This window comes from Lissotriton helveticus, chromosome 1_1, assembly GCF_964261635.1.
Source record: "Lissotriton helveticus chromosome 1_1, aLisHel1.1, whole genome shotgun sequence".
Classification (NCBI taxonomy): Eukaryota; Metazoa; Chordata; class Amphibia; order Caudata; family Salamandridae; genus Lissotriton; species Lissotriton helveticus.
This window is the reverse complement of record NC_136057.1, coordinates 2,109,659,903-2,109,683,038: the sequence shown is the minus strand read 5'-3', so window position 1 is coordinate 2,109,683,038 and position 23,136 is coordinate 2,109,659,903. Positions and strand designations below refer to the sequence as shown.

Here is a 23,136-nt window from a genome sequence, read left to right as displayed (position 1 = left end):
GAGTTGGCTTTGAGAATTTATTGGCATTCTCCTGTATTAATTCTAGTACAAATGTTAGCCAATTGTAAATAGATCCAGCTTTTAAATAATTCCCTTGCCAAAACAGCCCTTCCAGTTCTGATTTACTATGTTCTGTTACTGCCGTTTTCTAAATTCTCTCCCTGCTTTTGTATCCATCTATGTTGAGTGTGATGCATTGTTGAGAGGGCTGCATGTTGACACAATGCAAGACATTAAATAAAGACCTTAACACAAGTGGGACCTGCTCTTTATTCCGCGGCACAAATGTCCGAGCTCATGCTACACCAATATCGACTTGTTGTGGGTGGCCAAGGCCTGCTTAGGTCGATGCGTTCTACCCCTCCTGCTGCCTCGGGGCCATGTGCGCAACGCAAAGACCCTATAATTAGGCACAAGGATCAATGTTCTGAAGTGTTTTCCATTTGAAATAAAAGGGTCGGTCGAGGGGCACAGGCAGGCCAAAACGAAAAGCAATCGTTAATCAATACCACACCCAAAGCATTAATGTTATGACACTGCTGTAAAACAGCACCCGGCCTCAAAAACAATTGCTTTTCTGCAAATGACAAAGGGAGTGTTGCTGAGGCAACATGGATTTGTTTACTGTAGTCGGAGCTGGTGGTAAAGTTCACACGCCTGTCATTCACAAAGACCATTCCCTGTTTAAGGGCTTCTTATAGCAGCAGACCCATCGGCCAAAAGGAGCTCGCACGCCCGCCGTGCTCTTTAAAACAATACCTCCACCTCAGGCGCTTCAGCAGTCATTTAGGAAGGCCAATTTTATGATCAAGGCAGGCTCATGTGGGCTGGTCAAATTTGATGTGTGCTTCACATTCAGGCTTTCCTACAATTACAAAACGAGGTTATAGACACAGCAATACAACATTAGGTGTACGGTACGGCGCCCCAAGTGTTGGACATAAGATTTTTTTTTAAATAAATCTCAGCTATCCGTTTTGGCCGTTCTAATATTATCCAAAACCCAAACCATATAGGTTTTTGGCAAGTGTAACTAAGGTGCAGAAAAAAGAATGATTCTAAATTCCACATTTTGATTCACAAAATCAGGACAAGTATTTTTTAAATCATTAAACGCACTTATAATGCTGGACAATCTGTCAGTATGGAGTGGTCGAGGAGGGTGGGGGCTGTGTGTGTAAGTTTGAGACTATTAAACGTTCTGCATATCCATTCCACAATAGAAACACCTGCAAAGTTAGTACTACAAAAGTTGGAAAGTAACTGTATTTCTGAATGGAACATGCCAAAAGTGCATGTGGTGTGAGGGAAGGAGTTCATCATAGGGAAAATATTATCCAAGTAGAAGGAAAAAAAAGATACATTTGTCAATGAACAATTCTGCCCAACTTACTGCTGTGGATGTTCGTCTTCGTGGCAAATTCACAAGTAAACACTCACCAACAGTCTACTCCTACAAATAAATCTATGACTGCCGTATATTTTCAGTATTGCTCCTTGGGAAGTTTGCAATCCCAAAGCAGTTTTTAAATCTACTTTAAAAGTGGAAGAAAACCTGTGGGTGTAGAATTTTGACTTTCTAAAGTTGTGTACTCTAAACTATGGTATCCAGTATGCAGCTTTTGAGACTTACTGCATATCGAAACATAGCCGATTGCAAATGAAACAAGAATTAGCAAACTTATTAGGTCTCACCTTGTGAGGCATGAATATATATATATATATATATATATATATATATATATATATATATATATATATATATACACACACATTAAAACAATACCCTTTCAGGGTTAGAGTGACGCATAAATTATGCGGAAAAAGAAGGAGAGCGCTCTGGGCAGTTTCTAAGTTTAAGTGAAGAGCAGCTCCTGTATAGAGCACCATACAACACTAGCAACACGCTGAATTTGCTTATCTAAAATGTCTGTTTTTCTAGCAAAGATCTTAAGCATAGGATTAGCAGTGACATTCACACCGAGCTAGAAAAGGACAAAGTCTTTTACCATTTGTTCTCTGCTTCTTTTTTGCATAATTTATGCGTCACTGGTGTTGTAGGGTGCTCAATAAAGGAGCTGCTCTCCACCTAAACTTGAACCCTGAAAGGGTATCGTTTAGAGTTATACTGGGTGCTCCCTTGTCTAGACAAAGCTGGATCTCTCTGAAGAGCTATGGTGATGGGGAGAAACGTGTCATGGATTTGCTTTTATTCATTTCAGGTTGGCTTGGATGGTATTTTTATTATTCAACAAAAAGGAGTCTTGGAGGAAAAACAGGCATCAGGTCACCCTCCACTCAGCATCAATACTATATACAAAAAAACCCTTGTACACATTACACACCAAGAAAAGATTTAGCAGAGGTTCCCTGCTTCTTCCTTTTAGGTCGGGGGGTTCTAGTGCCTACTTACGAATGTAAATGTAAATGTAGTATACTTGTAAAGCGCACAGCTGCCCCAGCAACGGGGCGTCCCGGCGCTGTATAACTCTGGGGAACCCGTCCTGGCTTTCCCTTTGGGATGGTCCCTTGCTGGGAGTCCCCAAGGTGGAGCCAGGCATCCCCGGAATTGGTGGGCCGTTGTGGAGATTAGGCAAGCTAATGCCCAGAGTTGCCGAGTGGAACCCCTGATTAGAGTAAGCACCGAAGCGAGAATTATCGAGTCCGCTGACCAAGGTCCACGACCAGCCCATATTTGTGTTTTTATGAAAATATTAAAGCAGGTCCAATGCAAAATGGTGAATCTTGTAAATGCTGTGATTGGCTGGACGCAGCTTGATCAGCAAGTTGCGGCAGCCATTTTATCCATCAGGAATGGTTCCATAGCGAATAAAATGAGGGGCGAAAAAGGAAGTTTAAAGTGCCATTACTGGTGTGTGGGCAGAGGGCGAACAATGGAAAAGAAGGCAGGGGGGATGTGGGGAGAAGTAAGTGTTGAGGGAGGGACAACAGGGAGTGGGTAGGGGAGCAACAGACAAGGAAATGTAAAAAAGTAAAGACAAATTGCGGAAAGCAATTGATGAGATGTGGTGGAGGGGCAACATAGCAAGATGGAGTGCAGGGGTGGGAGTTTGCAGGAGGAAACAGCACAGGTAACAAATTCATTATTAAGGTGTTGAAAGCAAAATAAAAAGTAGTTCCCTCAATGAGAGCACTGGAAGGTACAAGTCATCCAACAAAAAGTATGAGAAAGCGGCTATGTTCAGGGAAGGGACAAACGCGAGAAAAGGAAGGGAAGCAACTAAAAAAGAAACAAGAAAATGAGAGAGATACAAGAAAGTCAACCAATAGTAAGTAATAGGTGGGCCCAAAGCCCATTAAGCTTCGGTATGGAACACAAGAGTTCCTTGGACAAAAGACATTAAAAAGCTATCTGAAGGGGGAGAACATTTCGGCCGGCTAGCAAGGTCCGGTCAGCAGCTTTGGCCGTCCAGCGATGCAGAGACCGACTCCATAATATGACTCCACCTAAATTGTGCAATGAAAGTGTGTGGATGGATTGAGGAGGTGTTTAATTAAGAAATTATCACTGGCCTTCATGTCTCTTCCTCTACGGCGTTCATGTGGGGAGCCCGGGAGACGCTACGGCAATGAAGGAGCATTGCGGGCTGTATCAGTAAACCAGCATCAGAAAGAGAAGGCAGCCGGAGATAGGGCTGTAGAATCTTTCACGCCCGAGGAGAGGCAATGGACTGGGGGAGAAGCGCGCATGACACTGGTAAATGCCTGGGGGAGCAGGAAATGTGTACGAGCTCCCGATACTTTGGATAAAGGAAAGGGGGGTGGGGGGGACACCTGAGGATCAGGCAAAAGGGAAAAACTTGCCAGACTTACAGCTGCGGAATTCAAACACGAAGCAGGGGATAAGTTACTGTTTAAGAACTAGGAACTTAGGTATACATTCCCCCTCCTACCCCAAATAAAAACCCAGTACCCGTACCAGTTTACATCTCTCAGAGCCATAAGGGGAAGCAATCTAAACACCCTGCCCCCACACTATCAGTGTTATCTAGGGAAAGGAGTACGGGCCTAGAACTCAAAAAGACTCCCTCATTAAGATCTTTTTTCAAAGTTGCCATTGTTAGACTCTGCTGCAAGCGAAGCCACCACCCCAGAAAACAACCCTGATATCTTAACGGAGGAGGAAGGTGAGAGAATAGCAGGGGAAGGTATTGCGCTGAGTAACAAATTTCAAGTGCTAGCAATGAGGGGTCATGAGGTGGCTCCGAGCTCCGAACCACAAGGGGGGCAAGAATACGCTCAGAGCCAGAGCGAACCCAGTGACAGTATTGGGGCTCTGGTAGAGTTTCTTTAGAATTTTGCGGCACAGCCACTCTATGGGGTGGAAAAGCTGACAGAATCCATGATTTTGGAGATGAGATCGAAGTTTGCCATCTCCGGGTACAATCAGGGTAAGATCCAGGAGTCATGCGAGGCCTTAGAGGAAAGAATTAACACCCTGATGAACTGGGTGGCAGTAGTAGAAGTCTCATTGACAGATCTAGATAAAGAAGTGGAGGGGAATCGGAGTGAAATACAGGCACTAAAGGCGAGTGAGAAAGACCTTAAGGACAAGATGGAATCTTTAGAAAATAATGCCCGGTCTGCCATACCGAAATCCTGGGAGGAAGCAACTATTTGCCTCTGCAAAAAGCAGGGAAGGATCCACGGTGCTGTGAATCCTGTAGACCTATATCATTGTTGAATAGCGATTATAAGATCTTCATGCAGATTCTGGTCAGGGGATTAGGAGGGGCAGCGAACAAATTGATACACCCGGATCAGAAAGGATTCATCAAGGGCAGGCAGATCCATGAGTTAACACATGAGCTGCTTGGGGCAATAGATATAGCAACTCACGGAGGGCTCCCTTTGTCGATAATTGCCTTTGATGCGGCAAAGGCTTTTGACAGGATGAGCTGGCCCTTTTTGCACAAGGTTGCAGAGCAGTACGAGTTGGGTGAGACATTTAGGAGGGTTTTAAAAGTGATTTACAAGAGCCCAACTGCCAAGATATTGGTAAATGGCATTGTCACGCAGAAGATAGCCCTCTCAAGATGTACAAGGCAGGGCTGCCCTCTCTACCCCCTTCTTTTTGATCTGTATATTAAACCTCTTGCCAGCAAAATCAGGGCTAGTCAACTGATCCTGCCATTTGAATTTCAAGGCTGGGAGAAGAGGGTAGCTCTGTATGCTGACGACCTGATGGTATTCACAATAAATCTGTCACTTTTACTTCTAATAATTTCAGACATCTTGGATACGTTTAGGGATGTTGCAGGCTACCAAGTAAATTTGCAGAAAACGGACGCTATAAAGTGGAACTACCAGAGTAATAACCCACTGGTAAAGGAAATGATAAGATATCTGGGTATTATGGTATCAGTGAAACTAGAGGATGTTGCACCGGTAAATTTTGAGAAGGCAGCAAATGAGACCAAGAAATTACTAAAATCTTGGGCAGGGCTCCCACTTTCATTTTAGGGAAGATCAACCATCTTGAAAAGGTCTATATTACCAAAATGTACTTTTTTGTTTGCTTCAATACCCTTAGAATTTAAGAAAGTTTGGTTAGACAAACTACAAGGAGTTTTGAGTAGTTTCATTTGGGCTTCCAGGGCACCCAGAATTGCCTGGAGAAAACTCCCAAGGGGGAAACAACAGGGAGGAATTGCTAGTCCAGACTTGCTTCAATATTGTAAAGCATTCCAGTTTAAAATAATGAGAACTTTGCTTCAAGAACATCAAATGCACCCTCTGTATCTACAAACCAAGACACAGCAAGAGGGGGGTGGCTTTTGTATAAATTCAGGCTCACATTTTTTTTTTTAAGTGAAGTTGAAGATACTACTAGCAGCATGTAAACTGGTCTCAAATCAGGAGAACCGTAGGAAGCCCGTATTACAGCAGCTACGCTCCAATATGGGCATCCCCAGGTACCCCCGAATGCTTGAATGATAAACTTTCAAGCCCATTAGCGGAAGAGCAAATAACGAGATGGGGCCAGTTACTTGATGGAAAGACCTTAGTAGACTGGGAACAATTGTCATTGATGGCAAATGGTGGTATTTTCAGATTCAAGTACTACCAACTAGCTAGTTGGGTAAAATTTTTGGAGAAGGAAGAGGTGGGAAACAGTGAACTTGAAGCAAAGTTTTTAAAGAGCCCATCACAGAAAAAGGAGGTCTCAGACTGCTACTGGTTGTTCATACTTGTTGGGGAAGAGGAGTTTACTCTCCCTATAGAGATCTGGAGGAAAGATCTGCCGTAGGGGGATGTGCAAAATCTCTGGCAAGTATCAATGTCTACTCTGTGGTATGTTGTCAGTGCAGTCCAACTCAGAAAAAAACATTTATTTACGATACACAGGGCATATTGGTCACCGAAAAAGCTGAAAAGAATGAATAAGCAGAGGGTCAGGACCTGTCCTAAGTGTGGGGATGAAGAGGCCGTTGACTTGCACGTTTTGCCATTGCTCCACCCTCTAGGTGACCTGGCATGACATAAGTGAGGTCCTCTCAACAGTGTTGGGCACAAACCTGGAGGTAAGCATAAGTCTAATCATGTTTGGGGCTGTGAATGAGGAGGGGTTAAGGGCCAATCTGAGTTGTAAACAGAGGAATCTGCTGTTTGTGTTGATACTATTAGCCAGATGCGGGATTTGCATTAAGTGGGTATCTCAGCACCCCACCTCGAGGAGGGAGTGGTTGGACTCTATACGAAGGGTGCGAATGCTGGATCAAAGCAGGGAGGGAATCATGAAGCTTGACTTTTGGGAACATCATTTTTAGTTTGGGGTATATTTGCACAGGTATACAAGTTCCACAAACTGGCTCAGTAGTCCGATGATTAAACAATATCGCAATAACTCCCCGGCATTAGGGATTAGTACTGGTACCCCAGATCTTCTCCCTTTTGGACCCTATGGACAGGAGGATTGGGGAATCGCTCTCGGTCACTCCATTAGTCCAGGGCGAGAGTGAGACCCCCCTTGCTTTCTTCCAGTTTGTTTATTGCACAAATATAAAAGCTATCTGAAGGCGAAGCCTAAAAATAAGGGTAAACAATGGGAAAAAAAGCACTAGTAAAGTAGTGGCATACCAGATCTGTCACTTTAGTACACTTCTTTCTAGGCGGACAGGCATGTGATCAGGAATAAACTGTTGTTACTCAGTAAGTAAAAAGAGCCAATGGCAGAAGTGGACTAACTCACTGCCCAATGCTTTAGGCTCTTGATGGGGGTATTGGGTTTTGAGCAAAATGTGCATGGCACTAAAACATACCAATTAATGAAGAGGACTGACCTAAAAACCACAAGGTGCTCAATTTTATAAACAAAACATATCTTTGCACACATGGGACGCTTTAAAGGGTGTGACATGTCTTCAGCTGTTCACGTGGAGTGAGACTTCGGTAGAAACAAATTACCTTTAAACAAGACCTCTATTTTTTAATGTTTAGTTGTTTCGAATTTAGCACGTGGATACCTTTCCACATTAGCAACTATACCTAAATGTACACCAGGCCAGAAACCTTTGCCTGCTTTTCCTCACAAATGTGACTAAATTAAAACAAAAGATATTCTTCCTTCCCCCGAAAAAGCTCACAAACCAACAGGACTCACTCCAGGCCGAGGATTTAAAGTGCTCTACAAAAAGGTCTAAAGATTAAAGGATTGCGGCAGATTACACCTGCTTTATGGTACTCGCGAAGTGTGTTTACGGTCGGAACAGGTTCAGACAGTCATTGTTATGAGAACATTCAAAATTGTCATGGTCAATTTGTGTGTCAAGGTGAGAGGCTGGGTCTTAGATTTGTAATGCGATTTGTTTGCACTGTACAGTAGTCACATAGCTTTAAACAACGGCAGTGATAGATTCCACAAAAATATTCCCAACTCAAATCGGCAAAGTAAAAATGAAAGGAACAGTAAGCCTACATAGCAAAACACATGATCATGCACAAAACGATATATGCGTTATTCCAAGCAGGAATACTAAACAGCACGGAAGCAGTGCCTTTGCTTCACGAGAATTAATCACTGTGCTCTTAACATTTGAGAGAACAGAACAACCAACCCGGAAACATGTTCCCACGTGAGACTCACAACAATTGACATAATACCTACTAAATATGTTTTATAACGTCTAGTTTTCAGAGAACTTATCACGGAAACAATACTTAAGAAAGAACCAATGAGTGATTTGAAAAGCAAATTACATATGACTGCAGCGTTGAAAAACAGAAGCAATAATCATCAAAATAAAGAATCCCTTCACACCAAGTCGTTCAATGAAAAGTCATTCGTGCCATTCAGAACCACATAATTGTTACAGCGTCTACCAGGACAACTGCGCATGCAGGTTTAGAAAGGACATCAGATAGAGCACGTAGGTGTGTGTCTAAGCCAACACACATACTGTCGAAAGGAATAATCTGTCGACATACTGATAATGCATGACATTCCATAACATTAAAGCTTAATACATTGCTGACCGAACAAACAAGACGCGTTTTCTATGCCGATGATCTCAGAAAAATAAACTAGGCTTAGAGTTCTGCTAAGAGAGGGGAGGGTTCTGTATTATGGTATCGCTGGCACAGAGGTACCGAAACAAGGTTTCAAGGAACTTTGATGCACTTTGCCAACAACTAAGGAAGAGGGGGGGGGGGGGGGGGAATAGGTCACTTACACTTCAAAATAAATGTTTGGTTGCTGCATTCACCCTTACGTTTAATCACAGAAAATGCGTGCTCATCGTGCCTCAGAGTGTTGGACTGTAGATATGACTACGACCCGACTTCAATTAAGGACGGTTTACACCGGGCTAACAGGGAACGGGTGCCTGCAACCAGCTTCTCGACGAGCCTAAGAGAACCGAAAGGCTTGGTCTAAACTGGGGCACAGTATCCACCATAAAGATGTGATGTGCTATATGAGTGACATGTCTCGAACAAGTGATGTACGATGCCTGCAGGATACACGCTGTAACTACTGAAGCAGATGATGGTAACGAGCGAGAGGGGATCACATCAAATATCTGACAGTGGCACTTTTACTCCGGTGGGCGTGGCGAGGACCATGATTACACATAGCTGAGAACTTCTAGGAACAATCGTGGAAATGATATGCGTGTTAAAAATCTAATAGTCATACTTGCACTCTCCTCTGCCAACTTAGGGGTGTTGGGTTCTACAGCATTTGTCTTGTATATGTTTGTATACATCATTCTACTTCCCTCTTCTTTTAATATTCCTGACTCCAACGAAACAAGTTGTGTATATAAACAACAACCTTTGCTTCTAAACATACCTCTAAATAGTATTCCCATATGTTGTCATGTAAGAGTTACCTCCTATGACACTGGTGGCACTGGAGGTCAATGGAGCAGATGCCGGGATAATAGTGATTAAGTATGACGTAAATACTACTTTATAAGCACAAGATAGAATTTCACAGTGAACCCTTTAGGGAGCCTGTTCGAGGCAATTTTCCTTCGCTTGTGGGCAGTAACGGTGAAGGGACGAAGCAGATTTGGGGCGCGATGTTCCCTCCTCTAAAATAGATGACTGGCAGGGTTGATGTTTTCTGGTAGGACAGACGAAGGGGGGAGTTATACATTTCTTCAAGTGCCTGCCTCTCGTCAGGAGTGCAAACCCCATTGTTTTTCACTTTTCATTCTGGCAGTTTTGGTCCCGTTGTTATGATGGGCTTGGGAGATAAAGGCGACGGTCTGAATTAACTGCTAATACCAGACGAAGAACAATTTGACATCACTGCGACCAGTGCGCGAGTATTTAACCTGGGGAAATCACTGGCAGTTAAGTGGCGCAGATTACGGGGAAAGCTGTATCTGCAGGAGGGATGCCCTTGTGTCAGGTAGGGACACTTGGAACATAGCATGGTGGGCTTCGAGAAGTGACCTGCAGCAGCTCCCTGCTTGCTCACCAGACTCTAAACATGCTTCCCCAACCCAGGGGCACAGTGGAGTTTCGGGGTCACTTGAGTGGGAAGGCTGTGGGGCAGCACTGGGTCCCGGCCTCTCTCACCTGGATGTTGGTGAGTACAATCTCCCTCTCCATGTTGGACGCCATTTGCCGCCGATCGCTGCGGCTGCCCCGCGCTAGCGGCTCATGGAGCGGGCTCCCCAGGGTGTGTGCGTCTCGGCTCCAAAACAGCCTGCCCTCGCGGCGCTGCGGCCCCTCAGCCAGCCTCGGTCCCGGAGCTTTGCCCAGCTCGGCGTCGCGGCTGTCGCGCAGCTCCTCGGTCACCGTGTCGCAAAGAGTTGCTTTGCGGCCGCCGAGTCACGTGACGTCCGGATACAGAGTCTGGGAGGAGGCGTTGGCGCTGCTGCTGGACGGGGACTCCAGGGAGACCCCCAACCTAGAGTAGGGTGGTGGACGCCCTTAGGGCTGGCTCTGAGAACCCCCATAGTCCATGGTAGAGGGTACAGCGGCCTACACAGTTCTTTTGAAAATTGTTCGGTAGACGAGTTAGGCTAGGCTTTCATAATTAAAGGCAATTTAACTATACAAATATGGTATTTCCAAGAAATCTTTTTAACAAATATTGCCAATGTAGTAATATGCATAAATGTCAACTTGTTTTGGATGACCAACAGTAGCACACATGACATGCCCGTAATTCCTTCTGGAGTAACTGAAAGTTCTTCCTGCACATTTTTTAGTTTCTAGTTTTCAAGGTCATTATGGAGTGGTCGAATATATGTTTTCTCCAAGATTGATTGCATTGTATTGTATTGTAATTGCATTTATATAGCGCTTACTACCCCTGACGAGGCGCCAACGTGCTTTTTCGGCAAGTAGCAGGCTACTCCGGGACCCATAGAGTTGAATTAGTATAGTGAAACATGCAAGTACATTTTAAGAGGTGTATGGATTAGTCAGTTATTTGGAATGATAGCAGAAGGATAGAGGAGGAAAAAAGGTTTGTATTTATATAGCGCTAATTACCCCTGATGGGGTGTTGAAGCACACTACTCCGGAAGCCCATAAAGGATTAGTGGTGAATTAGTATGGTGAAATATGAAAGTAATTTCAGTGGTGGATATTAGTCAGTTATTTGGAGTGAGAAGGATAGCGGAGGGATAAAAGGGAAGAAAGGTTTGCATTCATATAGCTCTAGTTACCCCTGATTGATGTTGAAGCGCTTTTCTGGCGAGAAGCACGCCACTCTGGAACCCATAAAGGATTTGTGTTGAAAATTAGTATAGTAAAATATGAAGTCATTTGAGTAGTGGATATGTTATTCAGTTATTTGGGTAGAGAAGGGTAGGTGGCGGGATAGTGAAGGGAAAGTGGTTTGTATTTATATAGCGCTTGCTACCCCTGATGGGGTTTTGAAGCGCAAGTAGCACACTACGCTGGAACCCATCAGGATTAGTGTTGAATTAGTGTGATGAAACATGAAAGTAATTTTAGTGGTGGATATGTTAGTTATTTGGATTGAGAAGGGTTCGGTGGAGGTAGAAAAGAGGGAAGAGTTTAGAAAGGTTTGAGAAAATGTGGAGGCAGCACCAATTGTAAAGTAATTCGTAAGAGACCAAAAGTAGTTAAAAAAATATTTGTTTCTTTTTATTTTCGTTTTTTCAATGTGCACAGGACAGCCAACGCGTTTCGCTCCCCAACCATGGGAGCTTCGTCAGGGCAGGGTCAATAGGTGTGTCCCCACTGTCAATGCAGCGAAGTCGAAAGAAATGCTGTACCACTATAATGGTCACAAAGCACACACTAAAAGTAAATTCAAAATCACACGAGCATATCCAGAACCAGGGGGGCCATGGAGTATGTAGAACAAATCCACAAAGGTCAAAGTATCCTCATTTGATTAAAGGTCAGAAGAGTTGTCTCGAATGGCATTAACGATATAGAAAAGGAGCAGTCCTTGATAAGCTGCAATCGCGCACAAACTTAATCAGATCATACGAACGTGCCGGCCCCCGTTGGAAAGTGCCAGAGAGGTTTGTATTTATATAGCGCTTGCTACCCCTGATGGGGTTTTGAAGCGCAAGTAGCACGCTACGATGGAACCCATCAGGATTAGTGTTTAATTAGTATGATGAAACATGAAAGTAATTTTAGTGGTGGATATGTTAGTCAGTTATTTGGATTGAGAAGGGTTCGGGGGAGGTAGAAAAGAGGGAAGAGTTTAGAAAGGTTAGTTTTGGGGGAATCGGTATAGTAAAAGAGGTGTCAGATAATGCAATGAGGGGTAGTGTAGGGGCAAGTCTAGAAAGGGTTATTTTGGGGATCGTAGTAGTATGGAGTTTGAATAAATGAGAGAGTGTATGTAGAGGATATATTGATGTATAGGATGAGAGATAGGGTAGTGCACTGGAAAGAGTACTAGAAAGAAGTTTGAGATGAGTCAGAAGGTTGGGCTAGAAGATATATTGAGCGAAGTATAGGCTGAGAAATAGGGAAGTGTATTGGAAATGCTAAATTAGAAGAAAGTGATAAATATATTGATCCATGAGTACATTGAAAGTATATAGATACATAAAGGAGGTATGTATGTTGGGCAGTATTTCTGTCCCTAGTCCTGACCAGTCTCGAACAGGCTCAAACAGGAAACTGCCCTTGTCCTCTCTGCCCTTAACAGGCTCAAACAGGAAACTGCCCTTGTCCTCTCTGCCCTTAACAGGCTCAAACAGGAAACTGCCCTTGTCCTCTCTGCCGTTAACAGGCTCAAACAGGAAACTGCCCTTGTCTTCTCTGCCCTTAGCCTCGACGCCCAGGCTGAGACGCCCTAAACCTGGCCATTTGTATAGCCCTAGTAATCAGGTGACCCCTTGAGCCAATGGGAACCCTAGCCCTAATACTATCCAATCACAACACTAGCCCTAAAATCTAGAACCAATAGGAGACCAGGACCTTACAGTCAATCTTAGCCCTAGTCCAAGCACCCAATCAGTTCAACAACCCTGACCTCTACGTCCAATAAAGGCTCTAGCCCTACCAGTAGTCCCAAAACAAGTCCATGCAACCAATGGCACAGGTAGCCCTAGTCCCTACTTCCAATAGAAAGCCTAACCCTACTCGTAAGTCCCACACCTAGTCCAGCAACCAATCACACCAGAAGCCCTAATCGCTACTTCCAATTAAAGGTCTAACCCTAGCCCTAGTCCCACCCTACTCCCAACAACCAATAACATAGGAAGCCCTAGTCCCTACTTCCAGTAGAAATCCTAACCCTAGCCCCAACCCTACAATGATTGAATCACAGACCCAGAAACCAATCAGAACCCTCAAATACCACACCAATGAGGACATTAACCCTAATCCAGTAGAAACACCAGATACAACCACCAATCAGTGTAGACATGTACCAACCAGTAGCAGACCATATAAGGTCCCAGCGACCTCAGACAAAGTTTGCTGGCCAGGGGGTTGGAAGCTGTTACTCCTGTTCAGAATCTCATAGTAGACAGACAGGCTCAATCCACACTTTGGACATAAGCAGGTAAAGGGCCTCACTAACTTGAACTCTAACAATACTGTTTGAATAAAGCTTTACACCCCCTGCTGGCTAAAAAACGAAGTGCACAGGCCCTGATGTAGAAAAATCCCTATGGGGGGGGGGGGGAGGCAGGGGGGCTGGTTTCACTGGCTTGTGAACACAAAATGGTGGCTGGGAGTGCACTGTTTTAACATACAGGTCTTAGCACAGAGCAAAGGAGAAATTTGGAGGGAAAACAGAATTGTCACCAAGGAATGATAGGGACAAACTACAGAGGTTGGACTGCAAATCCCACAATTCAACACACTAAATGAAGGCAATCATGGGCAGGGAAAACCACACATTTAAAACACAACACAGGTGTCAAAGTCAAAGATAGCTTTATTCGATGCCATTAAAAAGGATCATATAAGCACAGCATAAAAAGCATACAAGTTTAAAATACAATTATAGATTGATACAAAATAAGTTACATTTAGAAGGAAAATACAAGCAAGTATCATAAGAATATAGGGACAGGAAACAGGTGCAAACTAAAGCTTTCTCTATCCAAATTCATTTGACTCAGCAAGTTACAGTTCAGTTACACTTAAAGTGCAAGTGTACAGTGCAAAATTCATTCAAGCCATAGAGGATCTGCATCTAATAATGAATTTTAAAATTTAGATACAGCACTTATGGTCATTTCATCCTGTAACAGAAGAATTTTAAAAAGTGCCGGTCTACACTGTTTTAATCCCCAAACTTTAACAGGGGAATTAGATATCTTTTTCTTCCCCATCCAAAAAATGTACAAAAAAGAATACAGTGAATTGTAGACTGTGCAGATTGATTGTCACATGGGCATTTAATTAAGTTTTTGGACCAATCATTTATGGATGGAAAAGTAACCATCCTGAAATAAATACCCATTCTCAATCGTGCCAAAAGCATTCTGTCATAGCTGGCCAGCTCAGGAGACAAATAAAGCTGCCAGCCATAATCCTGCATTAGTGAATGATGATGCAGAACAGAGGTCTTCTTCCCCTCAATAGACCAACGTTGGTCAGCCAAAAAGACAGAACATTGTTCTTTTAGCATTTTTCTCGATATGGAGAATAGGGATGCGGGCTGATTATAAAATTCCTGATGCCCTATATTTGTTAGGAATTCCTTGACATAAGAGCGCCACTGTATATTTTTGGACCCGTCATTTCGCATACAATCTATGATAATCGCCGTGTTAAAATCAGTTTCAGCGGAGGTCCAAATTTTATGCCAAAGCAACACAGGGCTAATCCTGATTATATCAGAAATATAAGTCATGGCCAGTTCCATGTGGCAGGCGTAAATTGAGGTAGATCTGGGGACAGCTAACAAATATTTGAGGAAACTATTTTCCTTCATCTGGATTTCCTGGCAATCTACGATGCCCCACATACCAGCTCCATAGGTAGCAGTCGACACGCATTTAGCTCTATAAATATCAAGCAGAATGCATGTCGGCCTACCTCTCAACTTGTTGGCGAACTGTATGAGTGCCCCAATAGCACGTGAGAAAGCTAAACACCTAGTAGTTTTAGCTGTAATCCATGTCCCTTTTTTATTAAAAACAACCCCCAAATAAGAAAAGGTACTAGTATTTTCTATCTTTGACTGATATAAAAAGCTGTTACAAGCAACCTTCTTTTTTGAAGTGCAGCACATAGTAAAAGTTTTCCCAATATTAATTTTCAGGCCCCTAGATCCCATATATTCTGAAAAACTAACTAACTCCTTCTGGAGGCCTAATTGGGTTCTTGCCATAATGGCCGCATAATCAGCATAGAGCAGAATGGGGACTGCGGCACCATCGATTTGGGGGAAATCCACAGCCAATTTTGTTAGATGGTCAGCTACACTGTTAATATAAAGATTAAAAAGAAAGGGAGCAAGGATACATCCCTGACGTACACCCTTCATTATTAAAAAAAATTCAGTGCATTCACCTTTCTTACCGTGGCGCACCTTTGCCCCTGCCTCTCTGTATAATTCCTTGAGAAAATTTTGAATGTTTACATCAACTCCCAGAGTTGCCAAGGTATCCCACAAAACATCGTGACTCAGACAGTCACATGGTCAGCGACTAGCTGCCGCCTCCCCCCCAATCCGGCACCCAATACCCAGGAACGTGGACACGAGACGTCTTTACTTTTTGGAAGGCGGGCGCTAGTCGCCCGGCCGTATTTATTAAAGTATAAAATTAAAAAAGGTTTTAATTGCATAATCACCAATTTATACAAAAATTCAGCAGGACATTTAGGTACATACTTCTTAGCAACAAGTTTGAGAGCCTGACTTTAACAAAACTCTAATACATGTTGTTGCCTAACTTATACTAAACATCCTCATCTAGAATTTTTGTACATTTCTGGCCATATGGCAGGGTCACTACCGGTGTCAGGTCCTACAAGCTGCGCCTCCCCTCTGGATGTGCGCATGCGCAGTGTTACCCCGGGAATTGCCCGGTCTACGCCCTGAACTCCATTTACCCACTAAAGGAGGGCCCTTACTCTGCGCCGGTGGCGTCATGAGTCCACGCGCGCGGGGTGGCTACCAGCCTAAGGAAAGCGTGAACTACTCCTACCCGCGCTCCTTTGCTTTGCAGCATCTATTACCTTGCCCCTGGAGTTGTGGGAGTGGCCCGCAGGCTCCTCCCCCTGGGCGGGAACCTCCATAGGATGATGCCCGCCCCCTCAGACCTCAAATATGTGCTCACCGATAATGACCTTACCGCATGCCCCATACCTAATAAATACGACGACCTATGGGAAAAAATTCTAAAGGACAGCTACACTGGCTAATAAATAACAGTATCAACGTATAGCTACAAAGGGAAAAAAGGCCTAACGACACATGGCATTGCAATACAATTCGCTTCAGACATGTTTCGCTAAATAACAGTATCAACGTATAGCTACAAAGGAAAAAAGGCCTAAAGACACATGGCTTCAAATACAATTCACTTCACACCTGTTTTGCTAAAAAGGGATAAAATTCCTAGACAAAAGCATCAACAATATACCAACAGTTCCATCTCTGTTATCCTGTGAGACCCGTGGACCGTACCCTCAAAACTTACCATTCAACCAGACATAAAAACTGCTACAAAACTTTTGTTCCAAGGGATGGTGGGTGGGAAAACAAAGAAGCCCCGAGCGCGGGGCACACCGTTACGGCGAGGGAGCGTCCAGGGACAAGGGGGTCTCCTGGGCGCTCCCTATCTCTTTATTCTCGAGGGGCCAGGTGGCCCCTCCTATCGCCCGCCCCCCCTGACCCGGACCCACTTCCCAGGATCCGGGTCAGGGAGGCCGCCAGCCAACCGGCGGTGGGCCGCGCCCCCCAGGGCACGCCCCCACCGCCGAATGGCGACAAAGGAGAGAGTGGGGGCGACGGTCGCCGCGCCGCCATGCGTGCGGGGGGGCCGAGGGCCCCCCCTTTTCACATGGTCAGCGACTAGCTGCCGCCTCCCCCCCAATCCGGCACCCAATACCCAGGAACGTGGACACGAGACGTCTTTACTTTTTGGAAGGCGGGCGCTAGTCGCCCGGCCGTATTTATTAAAGTATAAAATTAAAAAAGGTTTTAATTGCATAATCACCAATTTATACAAAAATTCAGCAGGACATTTAGGTACATACTTCTTAGCAACAAGTTTGAGAGCCTGACTTTAACAAAACTCTAATACATGTTGTTGCCTAACTTATACTAAACATCCTCATCTAGAATTTTTGTACATTTCTGGCCATATGGCAGGGTCACTACCGGTGTCAGGTCCTACAAGCTGCGCCTCCCCTCTGGATGTGCGCATGCGCAGTGTTACCCCGGGAATTGCCCGGTCTACGCCCTGAACTCCATTTACCCACTAAAGGAGGGCCCTTACTCTGCGCCGGTGGCGTCATGAGTCCACGCGCGCGGGGTGGCTACCAGCCTAAGGAAAGCGTGAACTACTCCTACCCGCGCTCCTTTGCTTTGCAGCATCTATTACCTTGCCCCTGGAGTTGTGGGAGTGGCCCGCAGGCTCCTCCCCCTGGGCGGGAACCTCCATAGGATGATGCCCGCCCCCTCAGACCTCAAATATGTGCTCACCGATAATGACCTTACCGCCACAGGCCAGCATTGTTAACCGACGATCTGGCCTCCCCCTGCCTAGGTCTACCCGACAAAGTTCTCCCTTTAGTAACCCCTTCCAGCCAGGCCCCGACATCATCAGACCACAGGACCCTCCCTTCCTCCGTCACATGGACTCCCGTTACCAGGCAGAGCCAATACACCCATTACCAGGTAGAACCAATACACCCATGTTGGATCATCTGCAAGCCGAGTGGGGGCTTGAAATACTTTGTCCCACTGTGTGTTGATCCCCTTTATCGAGTGATTCAACACCCTGACCGAGTCCCTGCCACCCCGGGATAAGTTGAGACCCTACTACCGTGCCACCCAAGTCCTGAAGACCCACCCACAGTGGAGAAGAACCCATCAATGAGTATTCGCCTCCCCAGTTTGGCCAATTCAGCCCCCCCCTAGGTGAAGTATCACCGCTGACAGGAGGTCGGGCTGCTGAGCTATAAGTCCCTGAAAGAAGCTCCTGAACTGACCATGGCACAGACCCTCCAACCAACTCTTCCCTGTCCTGCGTCCAGCTTGTTGTTTGTGCTGGCCCATTGTAGCTCCACCACCTCTGGTGATGAGTCCCTCCCCTGCGTGACAGGTTTGAGAAAACTGCAGCCACCAGGAAAAGACCAAGAAAACATGGGTGACAAATTCCCACTTCCACCGTAGGGAATGGGTAGCACTTACACCTGCCAGGAATACCTGGGCCCTTGGTGTCCTCTTTCTCGACGTTTGCTTCCCATTTTTTGTCCACCAGCTGTTGATGTTGCGGTGTGGAGCACTCCTCCGATATCCGCCATGGACCCAGCCGTGACTGACGTAAGTATCCCTTGGGCTGTCCACCTGTTGCAGCCATTGTAATGTGGGGCACTCCAGGTATTCACCATGGACCCGGGCATACATAAATTGGAAAGATAGACACACACCATTAGTGTTCCGGCAATAACTGCTGTACACACATTAAACTTACATTACCATCAGTCGCTAAGTTTTAGATAATCTTAGTGCCAGGCCACCACACATTAACACGTCGACGGAAAATGTTAACCCTGGTAGGCTGTAAAATTGGCCTCCCATTTTCACCATCATTGTTACACGAGAAAGTTGTGCTGCGGGCGAGGACATCGCCTCTTAATCCTGGTTCTCTACCCACGTCTTCATGCATAGAATCTTATGTGTAAAACAAGACAGCCTACTTAACAGTGCAGCATCCCAGTCTTTAGCTAAAAGAATTAGCACAGCCCCATCTCCGCCAGGCCATACGCTGGCCCAAGGACCGTTTCCGCTCGCCACTTTGGCTTCTGGGAGATATCATCCCAGCCAACCGGACATGATCACATGGATCCCCAGAACTATCTGATGCCGCAACCAGGCTCTTGGGCACCTTTTAGGTGCGACATCAGGGCGTGTATCACTATCAGGACCCCAAGTAGTCTGTCCAAAGGCTCTAGGCCCTGCCTCTATGCCATTCGAGGTTCCTCCACCATGTTATTAATACGTGGCTTTGGTACCCCCCTAGAGCTCAACGTATATGGTGCTAAAATTACAGTGTGCTATATAAGTTTCCACACTGTAAATATTCGCCTCAAATCTCATCAGAGGCTCAACGTATCTTGTGCCAATTTACTTGTGTGTGAACTAAGGTTACTGACTGAACTAAAGGGGTGTGTTTAGTACAAATACACCTATTCGTTGGCATACCCCTGTTCTTTTCCATTTACTCATTCCTGAGATTAAAGACTGGTAAAACAAGCTGCTCTATATTCCCTCATGACTCGGCTGAAGGCTGCACGCAATACAGCTAACCCTAGGATGGCTCACTAATAATGTTGACTTTAACCTATCATCCATGAAGGGTCCTATGGACAGGTGCAATGTTTGGACTGGTGCAATGCCCCCCCTAGAATAGTCAACAGCACCTCATATGGTGCTTACCTCCACAGTGCAATAAGCCATTGGTTATACCTTATTCGTGAATGGTTCCATGATTGTTCTAACTATCACCTCAGCAGACACCAATGATAGTCATTCTAGAGCGTCAAAATTTGACTTAGGTCAATGGCCGTTCTTTGCGTAAGCTAACTAAGCAGCCACCATGGCTTGGATAAAATATTGCAAGTGCCTGGAGCACATCAATCAAGGAGCCCAGGGATGAACACAAAAAGGCATATGGAACCCGGGCATCACGGCTATTAAGGAATGTATTTAACGCCCGCACCCGGGTGATCCCAGGAAACTTGTAATCACCGTGCCAAAGTTTTACAAACATGGTGCACATGAAACAGCCTGCACTATTCCCAACTCTGAACTGTCACAGTCCGAGTGTGTGTAATTTGAGCGTGTGTACCATATTCACCCCTGCGATAGTGTAGATCCCTACATTTCTGTTTGTACGACCTTGTAAACAGCTCTGAATTCCATGGCACTCGTTCTGCACACTCATCCTCCGTAGGTGTACGCTACTTTCGCAGATGAGTCAGTAATCCAGCGCAATGTGTCTGGATACCTATATATGTACGACTAATTCTATCCCATTGTATTCTATGTGTTTTATAAAGCGCTGATTGTACCCGAAGGTGTCAGAGCACTGTGACATAAGACCCGTCAGAAGAGTAAACTGTGGTAGGAATAGAGCAAACAAAATGTAGCATGAAACCGACTGGCCAAGCAAAAGTCACCCAGTCTGACCAATGTTGATGGCTCGCGAATTTCCTGGCGAGCAGTAGCAGGCCGGATAATCACACAACACGTGCGAAAATAACACCATTTCAAACCCAGTATGCACATGATGTACTCCTTGCGAAGCAGAATTAACCCAATGCGACCAATTACCAAGAACAAAATTGCCTTTCCAGGCAGGGTCTGAGAAGGGGGGGAATTACTTTACAGGGCACAGCTTCACGAAATAGTGAAAACTGAATCCAACCCAACCGCAATAGCCCCAGCGCAGTATTTTTGCAATAATGAAGTACAAACACTGCAACCCAAAAAATTAGCAGAACACATCACCTTCCCCTTAAAAATGTCACCCAATTCGGTAACAGCCAAACCCTGCCTAAATTTACTACAAAAGACCTAACAATGTTCTGTGACCTGGGACATTCTGGTGTGTGTTTAAAATTACTGCACGCTGTTCAACAGCTTTATCCACGCAGTTTAACAGCTTTATCTTAAACGAAGGGCATTTAAATGTGCTTCAGTCCTGCTTTAACATAAAGGCTGCTGCATAAATGTTTAATGAATCGGACCTTTAAGGCTTCTGGGGAATGGAGATTTTCACTCCATTAAACCTGGTCTTCCTAGGCTTATTAGCTGGTAATTTTACCCCCGGATTGAAATATAGAGCGTTTTATGCTCAATATAATAAAAAATTGCGTGAAAACTTTACTCTTTATTAATGAACATTATATGCTTCTATCTGGCGGAACCGTATCTGCCAACGTATTCTACTCTTTCTACACATGAAAATGAGACTTGCCCCGGTGCAGGAAGGCGCTGGGTGACACTACCCGGCTTAGAGAGGCGAGGGCAGATGCCTTCCTCCCAATACTGTATGGAGTAACCACCATATACCGCTCTACCACTGGAATACCCCTCCAATGACCCCCTTTGCTGGTTTCTGGCCCAGAGAAGATGCGGTCCCAGTGGAGAGTGGTCATTTTGAAGAGCATGTTCAAAGGCCTGTCTCCTGGCCATACTCATGCATAGGAGTCAACTGTTAGTATTCCTTAAGCCCAATGTTACAGTTAAACATATTCTTCTAATGATTTCCTCAATAGAGAGATAACTCATGAACAAGTAAGGTGAATCAACACGCCGCGTGGGTGGCGAAACCAGACCAGGCAGACGCAAACAGGGTAAGTGTGAGTGGTACACACCTATGCAGCTTTTAACCCTGTGGTCCCTCTGCGATGATGCAGCAAACATGCCACGCAACACCGCCCTCGCAGAACTCTGGGGACCGTAGCTGGTCTCAACAATATGGTCTTCGCCTTGTTGGTACCACAATTCATCAGCTGGCCCACTACATATATAAATATTCAGACGACAAGCAATTTGCTCTGAGTCATCGTGGTGTAATTGTTAGTGTCCCCCACAGTTAAATGGAGGTATTCTAAACATGGCAAGGGCCATACTGTATTCCCTGCAGGCTGAAGTTTACATGGAGCCATATCTTAAGCAGGGCGAATTTAACGACTGCTGTTTATGTAAACTGTACCTATCAACATGAAAAAACGCAAGCTGAAAATGTTGGGATCGAACCCTGAAACCCTGGGCTGGCAGGCAAAGGCCTTGCCCCTAGGCCACGATGTCTACCTTCCTACAGTGAGTTGCAGTTGCAGGAAGATTGCGGGCGCCGTTTCAGTTCATTGTGAGAGCCGGGGCCGCCCCAAATACACTTTACCACAGCCAGGAAACGGAGTCATATACCACTCTCCCTAAAAGATCGATAATCCTGGCTCAGTCAGGTGAGAACCTGTGGCCGGCTTCAGAGAGAATTCACTATGACTTATCCTTGGAGTACCCCTGGCTTACAACTAAATTCCAGACGTAAACCTCTGAATGAAACATAAGATATGGTCGCAAAAAACTGTAGTAAACCATGCAATTTAAGCAAGAACTCCCGGAAATAATTCGCCAGCCGGGGACACTTTGCAACGGTAACACCAGGCAGTAAATCAAGAGTTTAAATTACACTCGCACAGCATGAATTCCAACAGCAAGGATCAGGATCGTATATTGGTATTTAAACACTCCTGGGGAAGCTGTAGCGGCGCCTTCACCGCACGACCCAGGCACTAGTGTAGTAACAACCCTCCCGGTATGTGCCCAAGACAATACACGTGCGCATAAACAGCGTTTTGTCATACCCCTTTTATGTACTCCTTGTCTAAACAAAAAGACGTCTTCGCGCTCTTTTCGCGCTACGGGGGGCTCCCTTGGCGTCTTGCCATATATTTTCATATCGTTCAAACCAAGTTCTGAACAACCGGCGAACAACACAATCACCACTTGATCAGACACAATCACAGAGGCACAAGTATGGCCGCACGGGGAAATCTTTGCATCATGGGGCATCGAGTTAACAAAGACAGAGCCTCCCCGCTATCCTAGCACATTGCAACCACGGAAAACAAAGCAGAGCATGTTGAAGGGAGTCATGAGCCCTACCATCCCATAATAATCGAATAAGGACAGTAAATAATGAAGCACTTCCTTGTTACAAATTCAATACAGCAAACAGCCAACGCACCCCCTTTGAAGAAAACAAGCTAGTCGGGCTGGCAGAGATAGACACAATAGGCAAACATGATACCTTACGCAGGCACCGAGCGCTCCGCTTACCAATGAGTCCCCTGCCTCACGTTTACGGACCGGCCACCAGGAGCGGCTACCGCCGCCTCTCCTCCCCGACTTGCGTCCCACACGCGCTGCTCTCCTCGCCGGCTGAAGTTCACGCGGCGTTGTTGAGCGTTGTTCCTAGTCTCGCTCAGGCATTGCGAAGTAGAACACCGTCGCCTCCG

At 45.3% G+C, this 23,136-nt stretch overlaps 1 protein-coding gene across 1 annotated transcript in view; it reads right to left on the bottom strand.

Moving 5' to 3' along the window:
* The window catches only part of PKN2 (protein kinase N2), a 454,984-nt gene extending 444,691 nt beyond the window's left edge, over positions 1-10,293 (bottom strand). Inside the window, exon 1 of the mRNA XM_078645957.1 lies at positions 10,051-10,293. Within this exon, the coding sequence (XP_078502083.1) occupies positions 10,051-10,095 (45 nt within the window). The 5' untranslated portion in view covers positions 10,096-10,293. The remainder of the gene's footprint in view (positions 1-10,050) is intronic.
* Positions 10,294-23,136: the final 12,843 nt, after the last annotated feature.